The sequence below is a fragment of the Diaphorina citri genome, unplaced genomic scaffold, assembly GCF_000475195.1.
Source record: "Diaphorina citri unplaced genomic scaffold, Diaci psyllid genome assembly version 1.1 scaffold188, whole genome shotgun sequence".
In the NCBI taxonomy this organism is placed as follows: Eukaryota; Metazoa; Arthropoda; class Insecta; order Hemiptera; family Psyllidae; genus Diaphorina; species Diaphorina citri.
The window spans coordinates 232,611-257,917 of record NW_007377625.1 but is presented as its reverse complement, the minus strand read 5'-3'; the positions used below and the strand labels follow the sequence as shown (position 1 = coordinate 257,917).

The 25,307-nt window shown below is 34.8% G+C and overlaps 4 protein-coding genes across 5 annotated transcripts in view; 2 read left to right on the top strand and 2 right to left on the bottom strand.

Moving 5' to 3' along the window:
- The window catches only part of LOC103505668, a 35,509-nt gene that overhangs the window by 4,795 nt on the left and 5,407 nt on the right, over positions 1-25,307 (bottom strand). The window lies entirely within an intron of this gene.
- Positions 1-25,307, top strand: part of LOC103505669 (tetratricopeptide repeat protein 7B-like) — a 45,029-nt gene that overhangs the window by 18,146 nt on the left and 1,576 nt on the right. The gene's annotated exons all lie outside the window — the stretch shown is intronic.
- LOC103505671 (bursicon) lies at positions 2,373-25,292 on the top strand. The gene is made up of 4 exons (XM_008470027.3): positions 2,373-2,739; positions 3,192-3,370; positions 3,972-4,097; positions 24,798-25,292. Exons 1-4 carry the CDS (start codon positions 2,652-2,654, stop codon positions 24,930-24,932), a joined length of 528 nt encoding a protein of 175 aa, XP_008468249.2. The 5' UTR covers positions 2,373-2,651; the 3' UTR covers positions 24,933-25,292.
- Positions 13,106-17,763, bottom strand: LOC103505670 (protein CASC3-like). 2 transcript variants are annotated; one of them, XM_026820956.1, is made up of 6 exons: positions 17,576-17,763; positions 15,023-15,775; positions 14,595-14,887; positions 14,092-14,195; positions 13,659-13,871; positions 13,106-13,338 (listed from the first exon to the last, which is right to left on the bottom strand). In XM_026820956.1, exons 2-6 carry the CDS (start codon positions 15,738-15,740, stop codon positions 13,125-13,127), a joined length of 1,542 nt encoding a protein of 513 aa, XP_026676757.1. In that variant the 5' UTR covers positions 15,741-15,775; positions 17,576-17,763; the 3' UTR covers positions 13,106-13,124. The 2 variants fall into 2 exon arrangements, with proteins under 2 accessions (XP_026676757.1, XP_026676756.1); XM_026820955.1 differs by having other exon boundaries at positions 14,595-14,933; positions 15,069-15,775.

Below are 25,307 nucleotides of genomic sequence, written 5' to 3'. Positions count from 1 at the left end.
AAAACATAGTACATACCTATCATTCTTTATCATGTTACTTGACATAGTAACCCGTTTCCAGAAGATTATTATTATTATTATGTTAAGGCGGTATAAATTATGTGAAAATGTTCATGTTAAAAGTAAAGAGAGTTCTGACAATGTTCAGGTTCATTTAAATATAGTAATTTTGTCCCTGTTCTTGTCTTGGTGTCCATTTCTCTATGACCCCTGGCACTGATGGTGTGAGGCACCAGGAGTTGGGAACGGCTGGGCAACGTATATTGTCGTAAATGATCTTGTGGGTGGTGGAATGACAAGACTGGCGGTATCCTTACAGTCGTAGGTCAAACGCTTTATGGTTAAACAAAGGAAAAAGAAAGAAGTTGAATTATCATAATAGAATAAGAATTATTCACACTCCAGATGAAGTTCTGATCCTCACTTACATGGCATTTTTTCAGTTCCCACTAGTAACTAAATATTCTTAGAACCATGTATCGCCATTTGATAGATCCAACTATACTTTATAACAATGGCCTAAAACACAAATATCTTCATTAGATTTTTTCCCCTTCGAAAAATCGGGCATATACGACAATTAATGTAATTAATATACAAACTCTCTTCAAGTTCCAATCAAGATTTTCAAATGTTTAGGTAATATTTTATAGCAGAAATACAACCATGTCTATTGGCTAACTCAGTGAGGCTTTTCGCAGATTTTATGAACAAGCATTCTGCACTCGAATCTAACCTAACCCACCCAAGTTTCTGGCCCTATAAAAGAACTAGTTGGATCTATTAAATGAAGAAAATATATTCACCAATACAGTCAGTCTTTAACCGTGAATACGATTTAATTTAAGTTCTTAAATTTTCTATAATTTCTACCCCTCTTTTCACAAACCTATCTTAGTCTCATTTATTTTCTCTTCTCCATATAATTCCTTCTCTTAAAAACTAATATTGTGAAATACTAAAATGAAAACGTGCTGCTTCTTTTGAAATCTTACTGAAACCAACATTCTTGATTAAAACTAAGGATCCAGATATGGTTGGGAGAAATTGTGAATCCTAAGATTGAAAAAAGTTAAATGGATTTTTTCCCTAAAAAGTGTGAAAATTTAATTTTACATAAAATGGAAACAAATATATTTGAAATAATGTTGAAAATAATTCTACAAGGTTGGTTTATTAATTATCTAGATAGTTAGACATAAAAAGTTTATCCTGAATATGAAGATGAAAAAAAAGAAAAGAAAATTTAAAAACATTGTATTGAAATTGGCCTCAGAAGTAGGAGTTGACTACTTTGAAAAATGGCTTTAAAAACAAGTGGATACTACAATTTATTTGTCCTAGAAAAATAAATATAAATATATAGTGAATTTCATAGACAAACTTTCTACAACCTAAGATAGTAGTATAGGATATAAAAATCAAAGAAGAGTTATGAAGAAAAATACCAGCAATTCTTCCGGAGTATTAATTAATTCATCAACGATTCAACAACTTAATAATTCCACAACAAAATTAATTGAAAACATCAGGCGGACACAAAGATAAAATCATTCCTTAAATGAATTGAAACTTCTAATGAAATAAATAACAATTAAAACAATTTTTCAACAATGTATAAAATGGTTTTGATTAAATGAAAATAATCAAAGTAAATGATTTATGTAGGTCTATCGCATGCGTATGAGTTAACATGTTTCGAACTTATTAGTCCTTATCAGGCAGCTACAGAACTCAAGGTAACTCACACAATGATATACGGGTATATGTCATTATAAAAATGATCAATCAGCAAGTCACAGGTTGTTTCACAGATTCTTCGTCCTACTGAAAATAGGAAACTGATAAAATGACAACATTGGTCTTGATATTTCGTACTTCCCGAAAAAGATAACTCGCTTCGTAAGAACAGAAACTAAAACTTGCTTTTGTTATGGTTATTGGGATGTGCTAAATCTCACTAATATATTCATCCCATGTAACCAGAATTTTAACAAGCATTCCACATTTAGAACACATTGACAAAATATTGTAAAAATTTCCTGCCTTTTTTTTCTTCATTTTAATGGTCACTTGAAAATAAAATATAGGTTTTAATTTTAACAAATATTTTACATTTCTTATGAATGAAGAAAATAGACAATGCGAGTAAATCAAATTTTAGAGAGGAAAAAATCAAAAAATAAATAATTCACAACCGAATAACAATTACCAAACTTTACATCCTCATTTAAATGACGCCAATATTAAATAAGTAACTACAGTAAGATCTTGGAACTTTATTGTAGTAGGTACCAACAACACACACTTTTAAAGTTCCTATACTAATAACGAAAGTTCAAAAAGTTGTTTTTCATTAATTATTTTCATCAGTAGGTACCTAAGTAAATAGAACCATTTAAATTACCCAGGTAAGGACGTTCCAATTGTATCATTTATATCCCAAATCAATAATCTATTGCCAATATTCTACCCAGATTCCAGACTAGTGGTGCTTATCAAAACATTACGTTCATTTTACAGAAGCTGTTATCGTTTTCTTTATTATTATTCCCGTGTTACTCAAAGCCAAGTGGAATGGGGTAAGTTATAAAGCATGTTAAAACAATGGGGTGCATTTCTGATCTGAAAAAAAAACAAACTTGAGTTTCATGAACAAGAGAAAGTTCATTTGTTTGAAAGTGATTCTGAGACACGCTAGCCTGACGCTAGAAATGAGCATTGAAAATCTCTATATCAGTAAGTGATTTTGACTTTTATTATTCAAATATTAGTAAGTGATTAAAAGTTGACTTTATCTTATTCAAATGATTAAAATCGCAATTGTGAAATGATGTTTTTCCGTCGTCTAAAATTGGATTAATTTCTGGTGCAAACTGTAACTCGTTTCTCTTATCGACCTATAATTGCCAATAAGTGGCACACAAGTGTACCTACTTAGCACTCATTACAAATTGGTTTTCTAAATATATACCTACTCGTAGATATTTAAAAGTTATAATAAAACATTCAAAACAATAATAGGAAAAAATCCTTTAGTCCTTGTGTTGGCGGCCGCGGTCTTCTCTTTAATGCTTTTATAAATTAATTCAAATATGTAGATTGGATTGTTTCAACGATAAAGTTCATTTTTAACAATAAATTCTAGGTAAGTAATAATTTGTTCTGAATTGTTTGAATCTGATTTACAGGAGTGGTATGTGTCCTGTTGCCCCTATGTGTGCTGATCCGAAGCAACAGTTCAGTGACAGCAGCGTCTTCAGATGATTGCCAGGTAACTCCTGTCATACATGTGCTGCAATATCCTGGATGTGTCCCTAAGCCGATACCTTCGTTTGCATGCACTGGCCGGTGCAGTAGTTATTTACAGGTGAGTCATTTACGGCCAGGGCTGGAATCTGAACTCTCAATAAAGTTAAACTCTTGGATTATACAATCTGATTGACTAAAAAGTTTGAAATCTACCTGTCAGATTGCTGAGTTCTCAAACTCTGATTTTGATCCTGGCCGTCAGTAATTTAGTCAACAGTTGAAAGAAAGAAAAAGTCCTCGGCGAAGATTCAATAAGGTCTAAAAGTCAAAATATGTAACAAATTTCATTCGGATTGGACTAACCATTCAATAGTTACGTATCACAGAACAAATGATAAACCTACTTATTTTAAAAGGGATGACGCAACTTTGAATTTCATATGCCCGTAACCAAAATTAAAATCGTCGCTTACAAAGAGCAATCATCGGGTGTAAAATTCGATTATGAGGGAGAAATTTAACTTATTAGAAAAAGGAAAAATAAGACTAAAATATCGATCGAATCAGATGCCTTAATACTTAAAATACTACAAAATAGATGATCTAAGATTCTAAGAGGACAATATTTTCAAGACATTATTTATTATTTGATGGAAGGACTTTTAACAATAAAGTCTTAGCTCAAATAGGACTGATTTAGTTTCAATTCCTTCTTCCAGGTATCTGGCTCGAAGATCTGGACCATGGAGAGGTCATGCTTATGTTGTCAGGAAAGTGGAGAGCGTGAAGCTAGCGTGTCTCTATTCTGTCCTAAGGCGAAGGAGGGAGAGAAGAAATTCAGAAAGGTAATGTAAAACTGATAGGATGATAAAGGCTTTTAGTTGAAGTGAATGACAACGCAACGGTTGGGACATTTTGGAATTTAGGTGAAATAAAATTGTTGGGATAGGAATTTTGGCTTGTAGCTCAACTTGTAAAATAATGTCACTTATTTGTTCTCATCACCTCAAAGTGTAAATATGTCAAATTATTTGTGAAGTAAGCGCCTTCACAATCTTTGTCGGTATCGAAGCATTACAAGTCTTTCGTCTACTCAATGTATCATCGCTCGTCTTTTTTTATGATTTTGTAATGTCGTCATTGGTCGCTACCAACAATCAGCTGCTCAGTTGTCCTCACAAGGCTGAGTGTACCAAGCACATGTCGAAAAAAAGTTCGTACCCTCCGGAAATCAAATTCTAGGAAGGGATATACGTATGTTACAGTTATACTTTGGTTGGATACTTGATTGTTATCCAACCGAAAGAAAAGTATTATTATCATGTTAAGGCGGTCTCTTCTTGATCCCTTGTGTGCTGCATCCATTTTAGATTAGGACTATTGCACTAAGAACAGTAATAAAGTACTTTGGTTGGATACTTGATTGTTATCCAACCGAAAGAAAAGTATTATTATCATGTTAAGGCGGTCTCTTCTTGATCCCTTGTGTGCCGCATCCATTTTAGATTAGGACTATTGCACTAATAACAGTAATAAAAGTAAGAAATCATGTTAAGGGATACATAAATCTTGCCAACTCACCAGTGCCAGTCGCCTGATGGTGATAGTAAGCGGTAAGGGTTTGTCCTCCCTGGCCTGGTTGGGTGGTAGAGTTCTCATTGGGCGCGACAGATTCAATCTCTCCCGGGGGTACTGACGGCGCTACTGCGGCAGGATTACGCGCTGACTCCGGCAGACTTTGTTGCCGCTGGACGGAATATCGTTTGCCACCGCGCAGGGCAGCTACGGCCCCCGCTCCAGAGAGTTTCGAGTAGTCCTTGTGGGGGAGATCAGTGCCCCCTCCCCCCTTCTCTCAGAAAAATGTTGTCAATAAGAATCATAGCGGCAGTGAAAATGAAAATACCAAACCACATGCCAGGTATGTTCAGTTCAATCAATTCAATTTTATATGTAATTAGTCTAAAGAATTTTACATTTATAACTTTTCCTTCAAGATCTAGGAAAGAAGTATTTGTCTAATCTGGCCAACATGGTTAGTTTGGAAGGTAGCGCCTACCTTGTAAACTCCAGGTCGCACGTTCGATTCCTGCCCGGGGCGAAGTTTATCTTGAACATTCAAGGTTTCTTCCTGGAACGGCTGGCTTTGTACTATTATACAATATTCCTCTTCGATTTAGGGACGATAAGACTTCCCCTGTCATAATTCCCTCGATCAAACCTCTTTGGAAAAAAAGAAGAAGAAGAAGAAGAAGAAGAAGAAAAAAAAAATCGAGAAAGGACTTTTTTGAGAGTGAAACTGAGAGCCTCTTCACAGCATTATTAATACCCTTCTTTACGAAATCTATCAACTCTATAAATTTTATTTCTATAAACATGATGATTTGATAAATCTATTTTCCAGTCACCCAACTGCGCCCGCCGCCAAGGACCAGCCATTGAGCACCGACAAACCCAGCCCTCCTAAACCGAAAGCTTTCACCCCTCTGAACAATGCCAACTTCACCCCTACTGCTACAGCCAACCCTCGCGGCGGTAACTTTAGATCTCCCTCGGCTAACAACTTCCTCTCCCATCGTAATGACATTTTCCCCAACGGCACCAAAGTTCAGAAATCCAAACTGCCCGAATCTGGTGAGTATTCAACTAACTTTTTAGGCTGATGATTCCCCCTCAGTCGACACAACTTCAATACATTATGTATTGAGGTTTAGACAAGGGGTAACATCTCCTTATTTCTCTAATAATTTGTTTCAAAATTTATTAGGTATCTATATTATATGAAATAGAGAGATGTAAATGTTAAAAAAAAACACGTGTTGCCTCAGTGGTGTAGTGGTCAAGGCGCTCGCCTGGTAAACAGAAGGGCGTCGGTTTAATTACAGTTGAGGCATGAGATTTATTCTCATTTATTTGAGAAATTGACCATAAGGACACCCAGTAGTTATCGTGCTAAAAGTCGTCACCTTGAACTCCCGATATGCAAGCCTCTTCAACCATAAATTTCTTTTCCAGGACTTGTGAGGCCGAGACCAAATTGGGAGCCTGGAAACAACAACTGGTTCATTAATCAAAACAAAATCGAGAGCACAGGTAAAAAAAAGTTTTTCTTGTCTGAAAATATGTCTTTTTTTATTTATTATTATTATTTTTTTTACTTGGCTACAATTTGTTCAGTAGAAATTTCCAATACAACTTGTCTTTTGAGGATTTCCCATCCGGGGAAAAGGACTTTAAATTGTGTTAAGTATAAATACGTGTCTCAAATGATGTTCCCCGCTAAATAGACTACCTACCCTAAATTTTACGACTGGAGTTGGAATCGAACCACCAACTCCTGAACCCAGAGTCCACCGTGCTAATCACTACACTCATTCAATACGAGCCGTATGCTAGCACAATATTGCTGATTGTGTCTAACACTGTGTGAATAGTAGAAGTACATACAATATGCTGATTACTGACTTGGCTAGGCTTCCGCCACAAGTCTAGGTAATATTGCTGATGCCTTGATTTGTGTACTTTACATTGTGAGAATAAGTTAAGGTACTGTGAGGTAAGGAGTTTTTGCTGATTTATATTGTTCGTTGTATACAGGGTGACAGTAAATAAACATTTTTAGCTTTTCCTGATTACTGACTTGGCTAGGCTTCCGCCACAAGTCTAGGTAATATTGCTGATGCCTTGATTTGTGTACTTTACATTGTGAGAATAAGGCAAGCTAAGGTACTGTGAGGTAATAAGTTTTTGCTGATTTATATTGTTCGTTGTATACAGGGTGACAGTAAATAAACATTTTTAGCTTCTCTTGTTGTTGCTGTAGCGACCTTAGCTATAACCGAATCGTGATGACAGAATAAAGAAAGGTTTGTTTTTATCTGCCATACTCCAGGGTGATGGTCTCTAGCTTTAGTTCAGTGAAGGCCCCCACCGATTCCGAAGTCTAATGAGCAATATAATGTTCTTCAGGTGTTAAGCACGTCTGTAAAATTTTATATTTAAATTTTATAAAAGTCGTACAAACTATTCCGTAGTTATGGAAAAATAAACAATCCCTTTAATACACCTCAACAAATTTTATGACTTGACTAGGACTCGAACCACCAACTGAGATTGGTTGCTGGGAGTAGATTATATTAAAACCTTTCGTACTACCCCGGCGTAAAAAAATATGACTTGACTAGGACGAACCACCAACTGAGATTGGTTGCTGGGAGTAGATTATATTAAAACCAATCCCTTTAATACACCTCAACAAATTTTATGACTTGACTAGGACTCGAACCACCAACTGAGATTGGTTGCTGGGAGTAGATTATATTGAAACCTTTCGTACTACCCCGGCGTAAAATAATATGACTTGACTAGGACGAACCACCAACTGAGATTGGTTGCTGGGAGTAGATCATATTAAAACCTTTCGTACTACCCCGGCGTAAAATAATATGATTTGAACCACCAAGCTCCAGCCAGACCCAAAGTCCTTTGTGCTAATGACAACACTACTGAGGTTGGTTGCTGGCTGAAGATTATTTTAAAATATTTCGCATTGCCCTGTATGAAATATTGTGCTTATGTCATGTCTCATGTAATGAAATAATATTATAACCGTTAACGTTCGAGAATATTCTCAGTGTTCAGGTTTGCGCGCTTTTAGCACTTTTTTCTTTTTTCACCATTACTTAGGTCTCTTCCTGATCCCTGATGTGTCGCGTCCATTTTAGTTTAGGACTATTGCACTGCTAATGTGGAACAAATAGATAGACTAACTAAAAGAAAAATCTTCGCGTCGCGCGTCGAATTGAAACTTGGAACTCATTTCGCCCGTTAATCCTTTGTGTTTCAGCCCCCTCAAACTGAAGTATTTCAACCAGCAGGCGGCATCACGTATTACAGTCCACAGACCCAAGCTGTGCTACAACGACCCACCTTGTCGAAACGGGTTAAATCCGCCATCCCTATAGTTCCCCCTAATGAGGCCAACAATGTGAACAATCTAATGCAACAGAATAATCTAATTCAACAGCAGCAAAATAATCTAATTCAACAGAGTAATCTAATGCAACAACAGAGCGGCGTGCTGCAGCAAAGTAATCTAATTCAGCAACAACCAGTCCAGCTAGTTCCTGTAGAAATTAACAAAGATGAAGGCCTCAGCAACTAGCACAGGTCCTATGCTGACTATACAACGGTTAGCATTATCGCAATGCCTCAGTAGTTTAGAGGTTATTTTGACAGCATTTCCTTCTTATTGTATCCTTATACTTATGTTTGACATGGACAAGAAGTTTGGTAATTGTTATTCGGTTGTGAATTATTTATAGAATATTGGCAATAGATTATTGATTTGGGATATAAATGATACAATTGGAACGTCCTTACCTGGGTAATTTAAATGGTTCTATTTACCTAGGTACTGATGAAAATAATTAATGAAAACAACTTTTTGAACTTTCGTTATTAGTATAGGAACTTTAAATGTGTGTGTTGTTGGTACCTACTACAATAAAGTTCCAAGATCTTACTGTAGTTACTTATTTAATATTGGCGTCATTTAAATGAGGATGTCGCAATAAGTACAGTTGCACACTTGCAATTTATTGGACTGTAAAAAGTCCCATTTCATTTAGGACAACAAACATTTCAGTGTTCAATTCCATTCTTTTCGTATTTTGCTGGAACTATTAAAAAGGTTAATCTTTCACTTATCACAGTTGGAAAAAAAGAAATTCGTGTGTTAAACCATAGGAAGTCTTCGTTTTATTTTTATTGTGATTCTCTTAGCCTCGTCTAGTAGACTTGGTTTCGTATGAATATTTTAGTTATTTATTTTATCGAGCAATAATAGTAGAATATGATTTATGGGTTTTTTAACACACTGCCCTGTCGCTGTCGACTTTTTTCGTGAAGGACAAATTGGGTTTGTGAATTTGTCTCCTGGTACCTTCCTACTCTTTGAATAATAATTAGGAAATAGAGATTAATAGTTGAAAAAATCAAGGAAAAAAGTTGTAGGTATATCTATTATGTACCTACCTTCAACTTGAATTGTTCCTACACTCCTAAAACTCAGTCAGAAAGGGTCCCAGCCATGCCAGGAGGCTGTCATTTGAAGAAGTTGTCGCTTTGAAGTTCGTTTTCTATAAATTTATGCCTCAAAGATTTGAAATGCATTAAATTTGAGAGAGGAAAAAAAAAAAAAATAAATCTCTAAGTTCAGTATCAAAAAATGTTTAACTTGACAACGTCAAATGAATATTCCATCAGAAAGCTTGTCTATTTAGCCTTCGGACATTTAAAGGGTTATTTCGGTTAGAAAATTGTGTAGTGTGAGTAAGGCGTCATCGCCAGTATTACAAGACCAGAGCCATTACATTCAAACTTTACTCGATCTTTTCATTTCTAAGATAAGTCCAAGGTAGACTTTTGATTTTATGACGTTGCCTTCATGTGATAAAACAAGTCAAATTAAAATTCGTGTCATTTTAGACAGTCTTCTTGGGTCTCTGATAGTGTGTGAATTCTTTCAGAAGGTAAGTGGAAGTGAAAATATTAAAATTATTTTCAGCTTAATAGAAAGCAAATTAAATAAAATTGAAGGAGTGATAATAAAACAAATTACTACGTACTTAATAAATAAATAAATTTGATTTATGTTTACTGTTTTTCCCCTTAGTTAAATTTCAAGTCGATTCTTTTAACAAATAATTTAATAAGGTTTATTTGAATTAACCCTAAATAATGACCGAATTATTAAATATTAAAATAAATAAACATCAACCTCTATCTGGTTTTCGACACGATCTTGCTATAATCAAATCAGTTTCTTTCCAAACAATAATAACAAATCTCTATCTTTTCAGCAATAATGTCCTGTTGGTTGAGATGGGCCCTCATCGTGATATTTCTCGTCTCAGTTAACAGTGAAAAAGACGAAGACACGATCTTGCTATAATCAAATCAGTTTCTTTCCAAACAATAATAACAAATCTCTATCTTTTCAGCAATAATGTCCTGTTGGTTGAAATGGGCCCTCATCGTGATATTTCTCGTCTCAGTTAACAGTGAAAAAGACGAGAATAAATAATTCATAAACATGTAACATAAATAATGACATTTGTCCACTAGAGATCACTGTGAATCCACTAAACGTGTCTGCTAATCAGAAGGCCACAGGTTCGAAAACTCGGGCAAAGAATAGAATTTTTGTCTCGATTATTTTATACCATTGGTATACCAATAATTTGAGCGCAAAAATTAGCCGTATCAATAGAATGCAAGAATTTCTCTTGTTGAGACAAAATGGCCGCAATAAAATGTGGGTGGGAAGATGGCAGTTTTCATTTTTTACAAAATCGCAAAATATAAGACTGAAAATCCTCATTTGCCAGAAGTAGCAAAGAAGAACACACTCAATGATTATGTCTATCAAAGCGACTCTAGTGGATCATAGAAGGAACACACATTCAAATATTGAAATGACTAGTTTTTATCGTATCAAACCTAACTGAGCTCAATCAAACGTGACGGCAATACTCATGTAAGGTAGGATAGGAGAGTTGTTTTCTACTTCCAGAGCTGTGGCCATGCAGTCAGTGGCAGACTCTGAATCTCCTATTGCTTCCAACACTTTGCCAAGATTGTACCTGGAATAATGGAAAAGTCATAATGAAACATCTTGTTCTAATCTGACAGTCTACTATTTATACTTATTTCTTTATTATTATTTCTTCTCATTTGATTTAAATAATAACCAAATTGTCTTTGAGATTCAGCCCATGATCAGTTGATCAGGGCCGATTCTATAAACAATAAAGTAACATATTTAAAGCACAAATCGTCTTTCAAAATCCAATTTGTTTCTCAGGAATAAAAAAAAAAGTATATAGGGACCGGAGTTGTGGCATTAAAAATGCACAACTATTAAATCTGGTTTCTTCAAATTAAATTGATCCCAAGGGCAAGATAATGCCTAAACCCTTGACAAATGGAGTGTGCCTGAAGGCATGTGATGTGTTCCAAGGAAATAGCCAATCACACAAAGTTCGTGTTATTACTTGAGCAGTTTTTATTATATTTCTGCTGCCTCAAAATTGAAATACGTATTTATCGGATGATAAATAACAATAGCGTTATTACTTATGAAGTTTTTATTATGTTTGCCTATGAATCATATAAATTGAAATATTTACCTGATAATGAGTAGCAATAACACTTCTTCGAATTCATTTCTGGGTATGAACAAATTCACTCCGTAATACGTTTGTGGCTTCCAAGGATTTCCCGTGTTCTTTTTGATGGCTGAAAGAGAAGAAATCAGTTAGTTTCTTGGAAAACATATTGTATATCAAAATATCTCTTGTTATTAAAGTTTCTAGAAAAAAGATCCGTTATCATTTTAATCTCTCATCTATACGAAAACGACAATAATATTTGATTATAAAATGAAATGTCTTCTTCTTTTTCTTCGCGTTTTCCCGTTCCAAAGGATCGACCTTTGTCGTCATCCTCGATCTTTTTTGAAGCTGACATTTTGTTCTGGCGTCAATATTTTATTAATTTGCATGGTAATTTTTGTAATTAAATTGTGTCTAATTTGCTTGTTATAAGTCCTACAACCTACACAGTAAATTTATTGAATCAAATATGAATTGAATAAAGCTAATAATTACCAGGGTTAGGAGGGGCAGTATACAATTTTCCCGAGACTCCTCGCAGAATGACTCATCGTGTATGGCTGGCCTTATAAGTTATAAGTCCTACAACCTACACAGTAAATTAATTAAATCAAATATGAATTGAATAATGCTAATAATTACCAGGGTTAGGAGGGGCAGTATACAGTATTAAATCAAATATGAATTGAATAATGCTAATAATTACCAGGGTTAGGAGGGGCAGTATACAATTTTCCCGACACTCCTCGCAGAATAAGTTCGGCTAGCTGTCTGGTAAAACTTAACCTCAAAGCATGTGTCCCCGTTGCTTCAATAGCTGACAGCCAATTCCTGCAAACAAAAGAGAGTTCGAACTTCAACTCAGGCTGATTTTTTTCCCTTAAAAAATAGTTCATTCATAATTGGGCGTCAACGAAATTTGTTTGATAAATAATAAATTTACAAAGATTTATTATTTATTCTCAAGTCAATGTCCGACTTCGAGGAAAACATCTTACTTAAAAGGAAAAATCCTGGAAACGAAAAAATAGAGAAAGAGATCTCTGGTGGGAAAAATGGGAAAGTCCTTCAATAGAGAGATATTTGATTAAACTTGTAGTTCTAAAAGCTAACAGTCCAAATGAAGTAATTCTAATCCCATAACTTATAAAATTGAGCAAGGCAAAGTATTCGTTTCACCAACCTGTAACAAGTAACAGCAGCCGCCAGTTTGTTAGATTTGATGTAGAGGAGAGGCGCTCTCTGTAGTGCCGTCTCTAAAATGATGCCCACACTCTTGAAATTCGTGTTGATTGACGGCTGGGGCGAATGGGACCCTGAGGGGAAAAACTGCAAATATTAGCTCCCTGACAGATTGATTTTGAAACATAAAACCAATAGGTCATTTTGAATTTTGGTGAAATCGGTCTTTTAAGGGGTTATTACCGTCCTTAGAAAGGTCCAATCTTAAGGACTCTGCTTGGCGATAACAAAAATTTTCAGGACTGCATTGCGAAAGAAAAAAATAAAGGCTAGTTGAAAACCTGGAATTTTGTAGCGGATCAAAATCTATGCGAGAGGATAAACAAGATATGCGTGCGAGAATTAAGTATGTTGGAACAAAGAAACAAGCAAAAGGAAAAAGAAATCGTCGGGTTAAAACTTGATTCGTTCGTTTACAGGGCCTTAATTCCTTCATTCGTCAATAAGGTCAATAACTCAATACTCACCAGCGTGATTTTCACTTCTAGACAGAGGTGGGAACTCTTCTCTCTCCTTGTTAGGCTGATGATCATTTTCCGAGCCCTGACTGTGGCGAACTCTATCGTTATTTGTTCTCGGATGGCGCGAGCCAGGGGTTCGAGGTTTGTTTTCGATTTTGATATATGCTTTCTCGTCCTCCCAATTCCGATTGTACTTGTTCGGACCACGCCTGAAGACATGAAAAACTTTGCATTAGGTATCTTCAGAAAGTTCAAATTCTTCGAAATTAGAGGAAAATAAGAGAAAATAAAAGACAATAATTTAGACTCGATATTCAACAGATAGGTAACATATTTTGGTGAGCTTTCGGGAAAGCTTAGATTCCCATCATCAGACCAAATCGCGAGAGAGATATTTCTTGATAAATCATTATTATTTCTTGTTCTTGTTCGGGCTGTTTGTTTAGACTGTTGGCATAAAGGGACTTTTTAGTCTAATTCGAGCAGGATACCTATACAAGGTATATTCTATTCTATTATTATATCTTACCCATATCGTCTATTTCGGCGTGCTTTAGGCGGATGTTCCTCATTCCTGATATCATATCCATACGTATCTATAATCTCCTGCTGGCTCTTAGGACACTGTTCCAACTCATTGAACTTGTCATGTTCCCATCTACCTTCTGATGAGACTGGCTTTGGTTTCTTCTTACTCTTTGATGCAGTCTCTTCCTCAATCTTCTTCACATCATCATCAAAACTGAAACAAGGGGAAATAAACAGACATTCGACACATTAGGTGTATGAGTTTTTAATGTTTTAATTTTTTTATTATTTTTATTTTAAGCCTGATAGAACAAACTTTGTACATCTTGTTGATTACTTTAAAACAAGAACTAAGTTTATTTTATATTACTTATTTGTTTGTATAATAAGCCAGTTTAGAGTATAAAATGGTACCAAGGCACTCTGTTACTTACCCATCCATAGTTCTGGTGTCATGTTCATAGAAAGAGCCTTTCTTAGGAATATACTCGGGATTTCTTTTGTCTTCATCATGATCCAACTCTTTCTTAGCATCTTCCTGTAAAAAAAAAAAATTAAAATTGAGAAAAGAAGGAAAAAGGGAATGCTCATCTGGGAAATTAAATTTGCCAAACATCTACTTACTTATCCCAAACAGATATTTATCTTTAGTTATTAATTTATGGAAATTTTGACTTTCTAGATAAAAAATGACCTGGCTCTCATTTAAATTAAAATCTTCCTTTAAAAAAAAAAAAAAAAAAAAAAAAAAAAAAAAAAAAAAAAAAAGATTAAAATTGAGAAAAGAAGGAAAAAGGGAATGCTCATCTGGGAAATCAAATTTGCCAAACATCTACTTATCCCAAACAGATATTTATCTTTAGTTAATAATTTATGGAAATTTCGACTTTCTAGATAAAAAATGGCCTGGCTCTCATTTAAATTGAATTTTAATTACCTGTTCTCCTTGTCCATCTCCACATTCCCGCTCACTCTTAATTGAACCTTCATCACTTTCATGTGCATTATTATCCAAGTCTTCCTCTGTTTTAGAATTGACATTGTCATTTTTATCATCCACTTTGATGTCAGCATTGTTTGTGTCCTCGGAAACACTTTCGTCATGTTCTGGTAAAATCTTGGAGTCTTCTACTTTTGTTGCTTTCTTGGGTGATTCCTTCACAGGCTCTTCCTTTGCAGTTTCTTTAGGTGACACTTCAGTTGATATTACTTCCTTAGGTGTCTCCTTGGGTACTGTTTCCTTGACAGACTCCTTAGGTATTGTTTCCTTGGCAACCTCCTTAGGTAATGTTTCCTTAGCATCCTCCTTAGGTAATATTTCCTTAGACACTTCAGTTGATATTACTTCCTTAGGTGTCTCCTTGGGTACTGTTTCCTTGACAGACTCCTTAGGTATTGTTTCCTTGGCAACCTTCTTAGGTAATGTTTCCTTAGCATCCTCCTTAGGTAATATTTCCTTGACAGACTCCTTAGGTATGTCTTCCTTTACAATATGTGACTCTTCCTTCAAAGGCTCTTTAGACACTTTCAATTCCACAGTGCTTCCATTGGTTGTTTTGTCAACTTCTACCTTAGAATCCAGTTTCACATTAGATACCAATTCTTGTTCAATTTTTGTCTCATTAATAGCAATATCTGCAAGATTAGTTGTTATTTTATCTAGATTGTCAGAGGCAGTTTTCACTGCTTCACTAGGAGAGGAAAGATCAGACACCTCACTAGAAGTTTTTATTTCATCTTTCAATTCAATTTTTTCGTTGGATGTAGCAGTTATTACTACTTCACTTGCTTTCACATCAGTTGTTTCCTTGACATCAGGTGGACTGCTATCTTTTACAACATCTTTAACACCTGGAGATGTTTTGTCAGACTCTTTATTTTGACTAGTAACAGATGCATCATTGGAACTATCATCTGGTGTCAAAATGGGCTGATTTTTGTCCTCTGTTTTAGATAAGTTCTTATCTTCTGTTGATTCTAGATGATCTATGGCATCTTCAAATGTGTCCAAGTGGTCCTTGGCTTCCTCAAATGATTCAACACTGTCATTAGTACTGTCCAGATTTTTATTTTCAGTCTCCATTTTTTAGATGTAGAAACCTTGTCTACACAGAATGTCTGTAAAAATTAAAAATCAAGACATCATAGATTAGAAGAGACAAACTTAATTTCAAAATTCTGATGTACTTTTTTTTTTGCACCTACTGATATGCTAAAATATTATGATTAAATCCACAGTAGTAGACTTTAGAGAAAACTAAATAGTTCTGCATAATACTAGAAAAAAAGGAAGAGAGTGGTCTAACCATTATAATGGTAGTTGCTGCTATATCAAAATTTAGTGAAATGTGAATTACTAAGCAGCTTTCAATAATGCAGCTATTAGGGTAGAAATATCCTTCTTTAAACACAGAGTAAACTAGAAATTAATAGAAAGCAATAAGTAATACTCTACAAATTATTGAGTACTTATGTACTGCAGTTTTATACAACCAAAGTACTAGTGGTTCTGTGAACTGTAGACCTCACTCAGATTCTTTTGTCTAAATGGGTAACCCTATGCAATACACATGTGTATCAAAACAGAAATAAAAGTAAAAGTATCTACATGTCTTGTGTAGTAGGTACCTATATCCTATATCAAAAAAAAGAGGTGACACAAAACGAGTGGTCTAACCATTATAATGGTAGTTGCTGCTATATCAAAATTTAGTGAAATGTGAATTACTAAGCAGCTTTCAATAATGCAGCTAATAGGGTAGAAATATCCTTCTTTAAACACAGAGTAAACTAGAAATTAATAGAAAGCAATAATACTCTACAAATTATTGAGTACTTATGTACTGCAGTTTTATACAACCAAAGTAAACTGTTCTGTGGTTCTGTGAACTGTAGACCTCACTCAGATTCTTTTGTCTAAATGGGTAACCCTATGTAATACACATGTGTATCAAAACAGAATAAAAGTATCTACATGTCTTGTGTAGTAGGTACCTATATCCTATATCTAAAAAAAAGAGGTGACACAAAACAAAAAAAAAATGGGATTATTTTTGTAGATAGAACAGAAGGGTATACAAGGGTCATAAATGCGGTAATTTATCTATTACCATTTTCAAAATTTTGAGACCAAAATTGGACCTGGGACACCAAATTTCAAGGATCGACATGTCTTGATTCAAGGGCCTCAAAATTTCAAAGTTCATCAAAATTGGACCAGGCAATTGCAAGTTATAGCAGAACAAAATAAACACATAGGTACATAAACACAAGGGTCATAAATGCGGTAATTTATCTATTACCATTTTCAAAATTTTGAGACCAAAATTGGACCTGGGACACCAAATTTCAAGGATTGACATGTCTTGATTCAAGGGCCTCAAAATTTCAAAATTCATCAAAATTGGACCAGGCAATTGCGAGTTATAGCAGAACAAATAAACACATACATAAACAAACATCTAAATCAAATGCAAAATGGTCGAGTTAAAACATAGACCTTCACTTTGTTCGGTCAATTATCTACACAAGTTCAATTCAAGTGCAGATTTTTATGTTTGCATCAACTATTAGGAGTTGGACTTTGTTTTGATATTCAGTCATTCCTTCTTTTTTTATTTTATAAATAGAACCTTGATTTATTGTTTAACAGTAGTAGTCCCCAGTTTAATTTTAGAATAAAGCAAACACAAACAACAATGCACTCAGACATTCCATACTCCAGCATAGACACCTACAAAGCAAAGGTTAAATTCCAAGACACAGTTGACCATGATTGCAGTAGAATTAAACATGGAATGTATTTCTAATTGAATTATATGAAAAAGAGCAGTCCTTTGAAAATTTATCCAGACAAACCCACTTGATTACAAGTAGTCAGGCTGAAATTTATGTTATTTATATAAGGGCTGAACTTACCTTATGAAGAACAAAAGTTTGTTTCACAGATGACTAACTAAAGTTTGATGACAGCACCAAGACGAAACGGAACGAAAGCTTTAAAAGTCATAAGGCTCAATGGAACTAGACAAGCCGATTAAATAATAGTAATATTAAATAAAGAGTAAATTGCTAGAATTTTTCCAACTCCCTATCCAATCCAAAATTCCAAAAGTTCCGAAAGTGGAATTTTTTAAAAAATGTGTTTTGAAAATGCACAGAGAAAACGAGATTACTGAGATAGCACAGTTTAAAGTTTGATTCATCTCTTCAAAATCAAAGGTAAATCATAAGTCAGTTTCACTTTTGGTCCAAGTTTCCCTACTTTGCGGTACTTGAACTGCAGCCACATTCCTTTCAAGGCTGTGCAAGGAGGTTGTGGGCAATGGATATTGACTGGCAGGATCAAAACTGCTACATGTAAACGGTTCTTTCTTCTTCACCTTGAAATATGTGCTATGTACGTGGTGGAGGAAGTGGATTTGATTTTTGATTTGTAAAAAATAATCAGAAAAGAAATCTTTTAACTTTTTACTTTACTGTACTGATAAACTGATAGTGATACAGGTGAATCAAATTGTGAATTGAAAGTTCATTCATTATTAAATAAAGAGTAAATTGCTAGAATTTTTCCAACTCCCTATCCAATCCAAAATTCCAAAAGTTCCGAAAGTGGAATTTTTTAAAAAAATGTGTTTTGAAAATGCACAGAGAAAACGAGAATAAAATCTGAGATAGCACAGTTTAAAGTTTGATTCATCTCTTCAAAATCAAAGGTAAATCATAAGTCAGTTCCACTTTTGGCCCAAGTTTCCCTACTTTGCGGTACTTGAACTGCAGCCACATTCCTTTCAAGGCTGTGCAAGGAGGTTGTGGACAATGGATATTGACTGGCAGGATCAAAACTGCTACATGTAAACGGTTCTTTCTTCTTCACCTTGAAATATGTGCTATGTACGTGGTGGAGGAAGTGGATTTGATTTTTGATTTGTAAAAAATAATCAGAAAAGAAATCTTTGAACTTTTTACTTTACTGATAAACTGATAGTGATACAGGTGAATCAAATTGTGAATTGAAAGTTCATTCATTGTTTATTTCCAGTCCATTTAATTCCTGTGACGTTATTTCTGTTATCAGTTATCACCTACTTACACAACTTTGAAGTTACCAAGAAGAAGAAAATCATTACCCATAGTAGCACATACTAACATAGAAGTTAAATACATAGTAGCACATACTAACATAGAAGTTAAATACATAGTAGCACATACTAACATATCTAGAACTTAAATACATAGTAGCACATACTAACATAGAAGTTAAATACATAGTAGCACATACTAACATAGAAGTTACAAGTTAAATACATAGTAGCACATACTGACATAGAAAACTTAAATACACAATAGCACATACTAACATAGAAGTTAAATACATAGTAGCACATACTCACATAGAAGTTAAATACATAGTAGCACAACATATTGTTCGTAAATAACAGACAAGGTTTTGTTGACCATAAAACTAGGATACAATTTACGAGACAAAGATCATAACGTGAGAAGAAGCTATCTTGTACCATGTAGAATGAGGGAGAGGTATATGGAGATTGGAGGGAAAAAGGGAGAGAGTGAGTGAGAGATGGAGAGAGAGGTTTTTTGGGAATGGAGATAGAAAGTGAGGGGAAAGGGAGAGAGAGGGGGAGAGATAGGGAGAGAGAAATAAAAAAAGAGAATGAGTGAGGAAGAGAGGTAGGTGGAGGAGAGGAAGAGTGAGGGGTAAAAGATAGATGATTTGGGAAGGAGAGAGAGAGAAGAGAAAAATACTCTGTAATTTGTAGTAAAATTATAAATACAAACTACATAATAGGTATTATGATTAAGCAAAATTTATTACCAAAATTTACGACTTGCAAGGGCAAACGAAAAGTTCAAATTGTATGAACACCCGAAAACTTTTAACTATGCAATGTGCACATCACTGAATTTTCAGTGGATGTGTTTCGACTACAGGAATTAATTTGGAAGCAGAGGAAAGTTCAAACTGACCCGATATCATTGAAGAGAGAGAGAGAGAGAGGAAGAGACAATGGAATAGGATTTGAAGGGAGAATAAAGAAGAGAGCAATAAAATATTGGGAATTGAAAATAGAGGTCAGAAACGTAATAAGAACAACATATGCTTCAGCTCGGCTATATTAAATTTGTGGAATTTTTCATTTTTTCAATATGTTTTTCCCCGTATATTTATAGATAGAGAATTATGGTACCTTTCATCTCAGGATGACGTTGTATTTATTTGCACGGTGTATATTTTCATAACCGTGTATGGTATATGTAGGTAATATATGGTACCGAAGATAACATAAGCTCAACTCCGTACATAAAAAATCCACTGTGAGGCTTAGGTCTAGGAGCAAACAGCCCTGAAAGCTGAGTTAACCTTATAGGAATCTAAGGTAACATGAACTTTGGTCTCTTTTCTTTAAACCAGGGGCTGTTCTAAAAAAAAGGAAAATAAAGAAATTGCCTGCGGCGCAATGTCAGAATAGTCACGTCGGGTCGTAATAAATAAATAAATCCTGTAGAGGAAAACATGGCATGTTTAGCTATTTGCTATTGAAAGACTTTTGCGAATTTGGACGGAAATAGAAAACACTATTTACTGACAAACTCCGGGTTCAAGTTATCCATGTGCAATATTAGAGATTTCATATGCAGAAATGAACTCCATAGCTTAATTGACTCTTATTAAAACAGGCTATAACTGGATTGTAGAGCCGCTGGAACTCGGCATGGTAACTTAAATTATAATTTAATAACTCCGGCTGAATCTCACGCTAATTGATTGGAGTTTAGTTGCGAACAACATGTTCGGGACCATGGCAGATAGAAATAAAATGCACATACTAAAAGCAAACGTAAAGCATAGATAGTTGTAGGTATCGTACTCAAAGTAGGTATTTTTATGCGTTAAATCTTTTTCGAAAATGAAATTCCAGTTCCCATTTGTCGTTCGGAAAAAAATTGTGTTGTGCCTAAATGGAAACACTCTCATTTATTACATTGTCTACAAGGATATTTTTTGTCGTTCGGAATAAAATTGTGTTGTGTGTAGTGGGAACACTTTCATTTAAATTACATTGCCTACAGGACATTCGGGAAAAAATTGGATGAAACTCACGACAAGTGGGAACGGGCTCTAAGGCAAACATCAAATGGGGGAAAAAGAGCTAGAAAAAAGTATGCTAAAGTTCGTTTCGTACGCAACTAGTACTCAGCCTAATTGATATTCTCACTAATTACTATTGAGCTGAAACGCTCCTTAGGGCTAATTATACTTTGCTATTATGCTAGCATATACTCCGTACTGAGAACCTCATGATGGTTTCTTATCAAAACAGGCTATAACTGGATTGTAGAGCCGCTGGAACTCGGCATGGTAACTTAAATTATAATTTAATAACTCCGGCTGAATTTCACGCTAATTGATTGGAGTTTAGTTGCGAACAACATGTTCGGGACCATGTCAGATAGAAATAAAATGCACATACTAAAAGCAAACGTAAAGCATAGGTAGTTGTAGGTATCGTACTCAAAGTAGGTATTTTTATGCGTTAAATCTTTTTCGAAAATAAAATTCCAGTTCCCATTTGTCGTTCGGAAAAAAATTGTGTTGTGCCTAAATGGAAACACTCTCATTTATTACATTGCCTACAAGGACATTTTTTGTCGTTCGGAATAAAATTGTGTCGTATGTAGTGGGAACACTCTCATTTAAATTACATTGCCTACAGGACATTCGGACAAAAAAATTGTATGAAACTCACGACAAATGGGAACGGGCTCTAAGGCAAACATCAAATGGGGGGGAAAAGAGCTAGAAAAAAGTATGCTAAAGTTCGTTTCGTACGCAACTAGTACTCAGCCTAATTGATATTCTCACTAATTACTATTGAGCTGAAACGCTCCCTAGGGCTAATTATACTTTGCTATTATGCTAGCATATACTCCGTACTGAGAACCTCATGATGGTATAAGCTCAACTCCGTACATAAAAAATCCACTGTGAGGCTTAGGTCTAGGAGCAAACAGCCCTGAAAGCTGAGTTAACCTTATAGGAATATAAGGTAACATGAACTTTGGTCTATTTTCTTTAAACCAGGGGCTGTTCTAAAAAAAAAGAAAAATAAAGAAATTGCCTGCGGCGCAATGTCAGAATAGTCGCGTCGTAATACTCGTAAATAAATAAATCCTGTAGAGGAAAACATGGCATGTTTAGCTATTTGCTATTGAAAGACTTTTGCGAATTTTGACGGAAATAGAAAACACTATTTACTGACAAACTCCGGGTTCAAGTTATCCATGTGCAATATTAGAGATTTCATGCAGAAGTGAACTCAATAGCTTAATTGACTCTTATCATGTAATGAAAATTGAGGTGTAATGATTTTTTTCTATTTTTAGTTTCCTAGTAAGTTAATTTGGCAAAAATGTAATGAAAATTAAGGTGTAATAATTTTTTTCTATTTTTAGTTTCCTAGTAAGTTAATTTGGCAAAAATGTAATTAAAATTAAGATGTAATAAATTTTTTTCTATTGTTAGTTTCCTAGTGGGTAGGTATCACAGTATCACGGAGGTCTCGGGTCAAAGTTTTTTAGGCTCTGTGCTTGGATTTCGGGGTACACTCAGCCTCGTGAAGACAATTGAGTAGCTAATTTAATCGAGTTGCGACCAGCGGTGGCATTACGAGTGAAAAAATATCGATGATAAATGAGAATTAACAGAAAAGGAGGCTCTTGGTAATTCTGTGACACCCACAAAAGTTGCTTTACCACAAATATTTGTTTTTTGTTTCAAACAAACTAAAAACTCCTCCCTAGACGATGAACAATATTTCTGCTTTATTTATTATTTAAGCGAATATTAGAGCCCGAAAAACTGATTGAATTCTTCAGTTCCCCTGGGAATGTTCAATCCAGTAGTGGTACTAAAATATCTTTAAGTAAGAAACTCACTCAACTGTTAGTATAAGATTAAAGTCATAATGTTACCAGATTTTCACTCCTCAAAATCATCGGGAAGGTCGTCTGTAAAAATCCAATTTGGCTCTCTGTGGTTAAAAAGAAAGAATGACAAAATGAATCGTAAACAAAAAGGACGACGAGGGAGTAGAAGAAGAAGAAGAAGTAGAAGAAGAAGAAGAAGAAGAAGAAGAAGAAGAAGAAGAAGAAGAAGAAGAAGAAGAAGAAGAAGAAGAGGTAGAAATGGTAAAAGAAGCAGAAGTAAGAAAAAAAGAGGAAAGGAGAAAAAGAATAAGCAGAAAGAAGTAGGAGAAAAAGGAGGAGAAACAGATGAAATGTCTGAAGAGAAAGAAGCAATAGCAGCAGAAATACTTACATATGAAAAGAAAGAAAAGTAAAAGGAAAATGAAAAGATAAAGGAAAGAGAAGGCAGAGATAGATGATGGAGGAGTTAGAAGAAATAGAGAAATGACGAACAAGATAGAAATCAAGAAAGAGAATGGAAAAGATGAAACTTGGAACAAGAAATGGAAATCATAAAATATGAATAACCACCCAGGGAGGAGACCAGAATATTGTTGACCATTCGTCCAAGTCAAAGATAAACCATTTTCTTTTCAATCCACTGAGATGTATCTTCCGAAGATTTTTTTCTACTCATAAGAGATCAAAAGAAGACGACACATTTATTCTAGCACCTTTTTTTAACTGCGTGGATAGATATCTAGTGAGAAACCTATTCCATCTGAAACAACAACAGCTAGCTACCTATATTTCCTTAGAATATGTCAGTATTGAAGAGTTGTCTCGTAGGGTAGGTAGTTCTTTATTGAAAAGAAGTGAACAATGCAAGACTTTGGCAGTCATTTGATACGGCAAGGCGCAAGGTTCCTTTCTTCCAGTATAAACAGGGAACAATACACGGATGTGACTAAATACTTAATTGTTGACCATAAAACTAGGATACAATTTACGAGACAAAGATCATAACGTGAGAAGAAGCTATCTTGTACCATGTAGAATGAGGGAGATATATGGAGATTGGAGGGAAAAAGGGAGAGAGTGAGTGAGGGAAGGGAGTGAGAGATGGAGAGAGAGGTTTTTTGGGAATGGAGATAGAAAGTGAGGGGAAAGGGAGAGAGAGGGGGAGAGAAATAAAAAAAAGAGAATGAGTGAGGAAGAGGGGTAGGTGGAGGAGAGGAAGAGTGAGGGGTAAAAGATAGATGATTTGGGAAGGAGAGAGAGAGAGAGAGAAGAGAAAAATACTCTGTAATTTGTAATAAAATTATAACTACAAACTACATAGTATTATGATTAAGCAAAATTTATTACCAAAATTACGACTTGCAAGGGCAAACGAAAAGTTCAAATTGTATGAACGCCCGAAAACTTTTAACTATGCAATGTGCACATCACTGAATTTTCAGTGGATGTGTTTCGACTAGAAGAATTAATTTGGAAGCAGAGGAAAGTTCAAACTGACCCGATATCATTGAAGGGTTAAATACACAGTAGCACATACTAACATAGAAGTTAAATACATAGTAGCACATACTAACATAGAAGTTAAATAAATACATAGTAGCAGTAGCACATACTAACATAGAAGTTAAATACATAATAGCACATACTAACATAGAAGTTAAATACATAGTAGCACATACTAACATAGAAGTTAAATACATAGTAGCACAACATATTGTTCGTAAATAGCAGACAAGGTTTTGTCTGGACTGGAGGAAAAAAACAATAGGGAGAATAAAGAAGAGAGCAATAAAATATTGGGAATTGAAAATAGAGGTCAGAAACGTAATAAGAACAACATATGCTTCAGCTCGGTTATATTAAATTTGTGGAATTTTTCATTTTTTCAATATGTTTTTTCCCGTATATTTATAGATAGAGAATTATGGTACCTTTCATCTCAGGATGACGTTGTATTTATTTGCACGGTAATAAAATTGTTGGGATAGGAATTTTGGCTTGTAGCTCAACTTGTAAAATAATGTCACTTATTTGTTCTCATCACCTCAAAGTGTAAATGTGTCAAATTATCTGACGCTACGCTCCTATACCTGATTATAGCTCATGCTATGCTCCTGGTCAAATGAGATTTCCAAGATTTCAAATTTTAAGCTGACAGTTTAAATCACTACCTACACTTTGACTATTTCAGGTAATCACTAAAGCTCCGCTGGATTGCATGTGCAGGCCTTGTACCAGTATTGAAGAGAGTGCGGTCATTCCTCAAGAGATTGTCAACTATGCTGACGAAGCACCAATTAGTGGACATTTCGCCAAGCCAGAATGATTGGAGGAGCTAAGTGAAATTATCGAATGGCGAGAACGCGACGCAAATAACTGATCGCCGTGTCGTGTGTTATTGTGTGGAAAATTAGTCTATTTAGAAGAGTGTTTAAATGGAAGTTCCTCCAGGAAAACCCTGCCAGTTATAAGGGGGGAGTGGGGAAATTGAATAAATACCGAGATAAATTTCAAAGTTGTGTCCAATCATAATATAAAAATGTATTTTAATTTCAAAGTTATGGTCAAATATTTCAAGGAAAAAACAGAAGATCAATAGAATTGGACGAAGGTAAACGATTTATTGCTATGCTGCTTGATATTTGAGTAATAGAATCATCTATTGCAACACCGTATTGCCTCCAAAGAAAATTTCAAATAT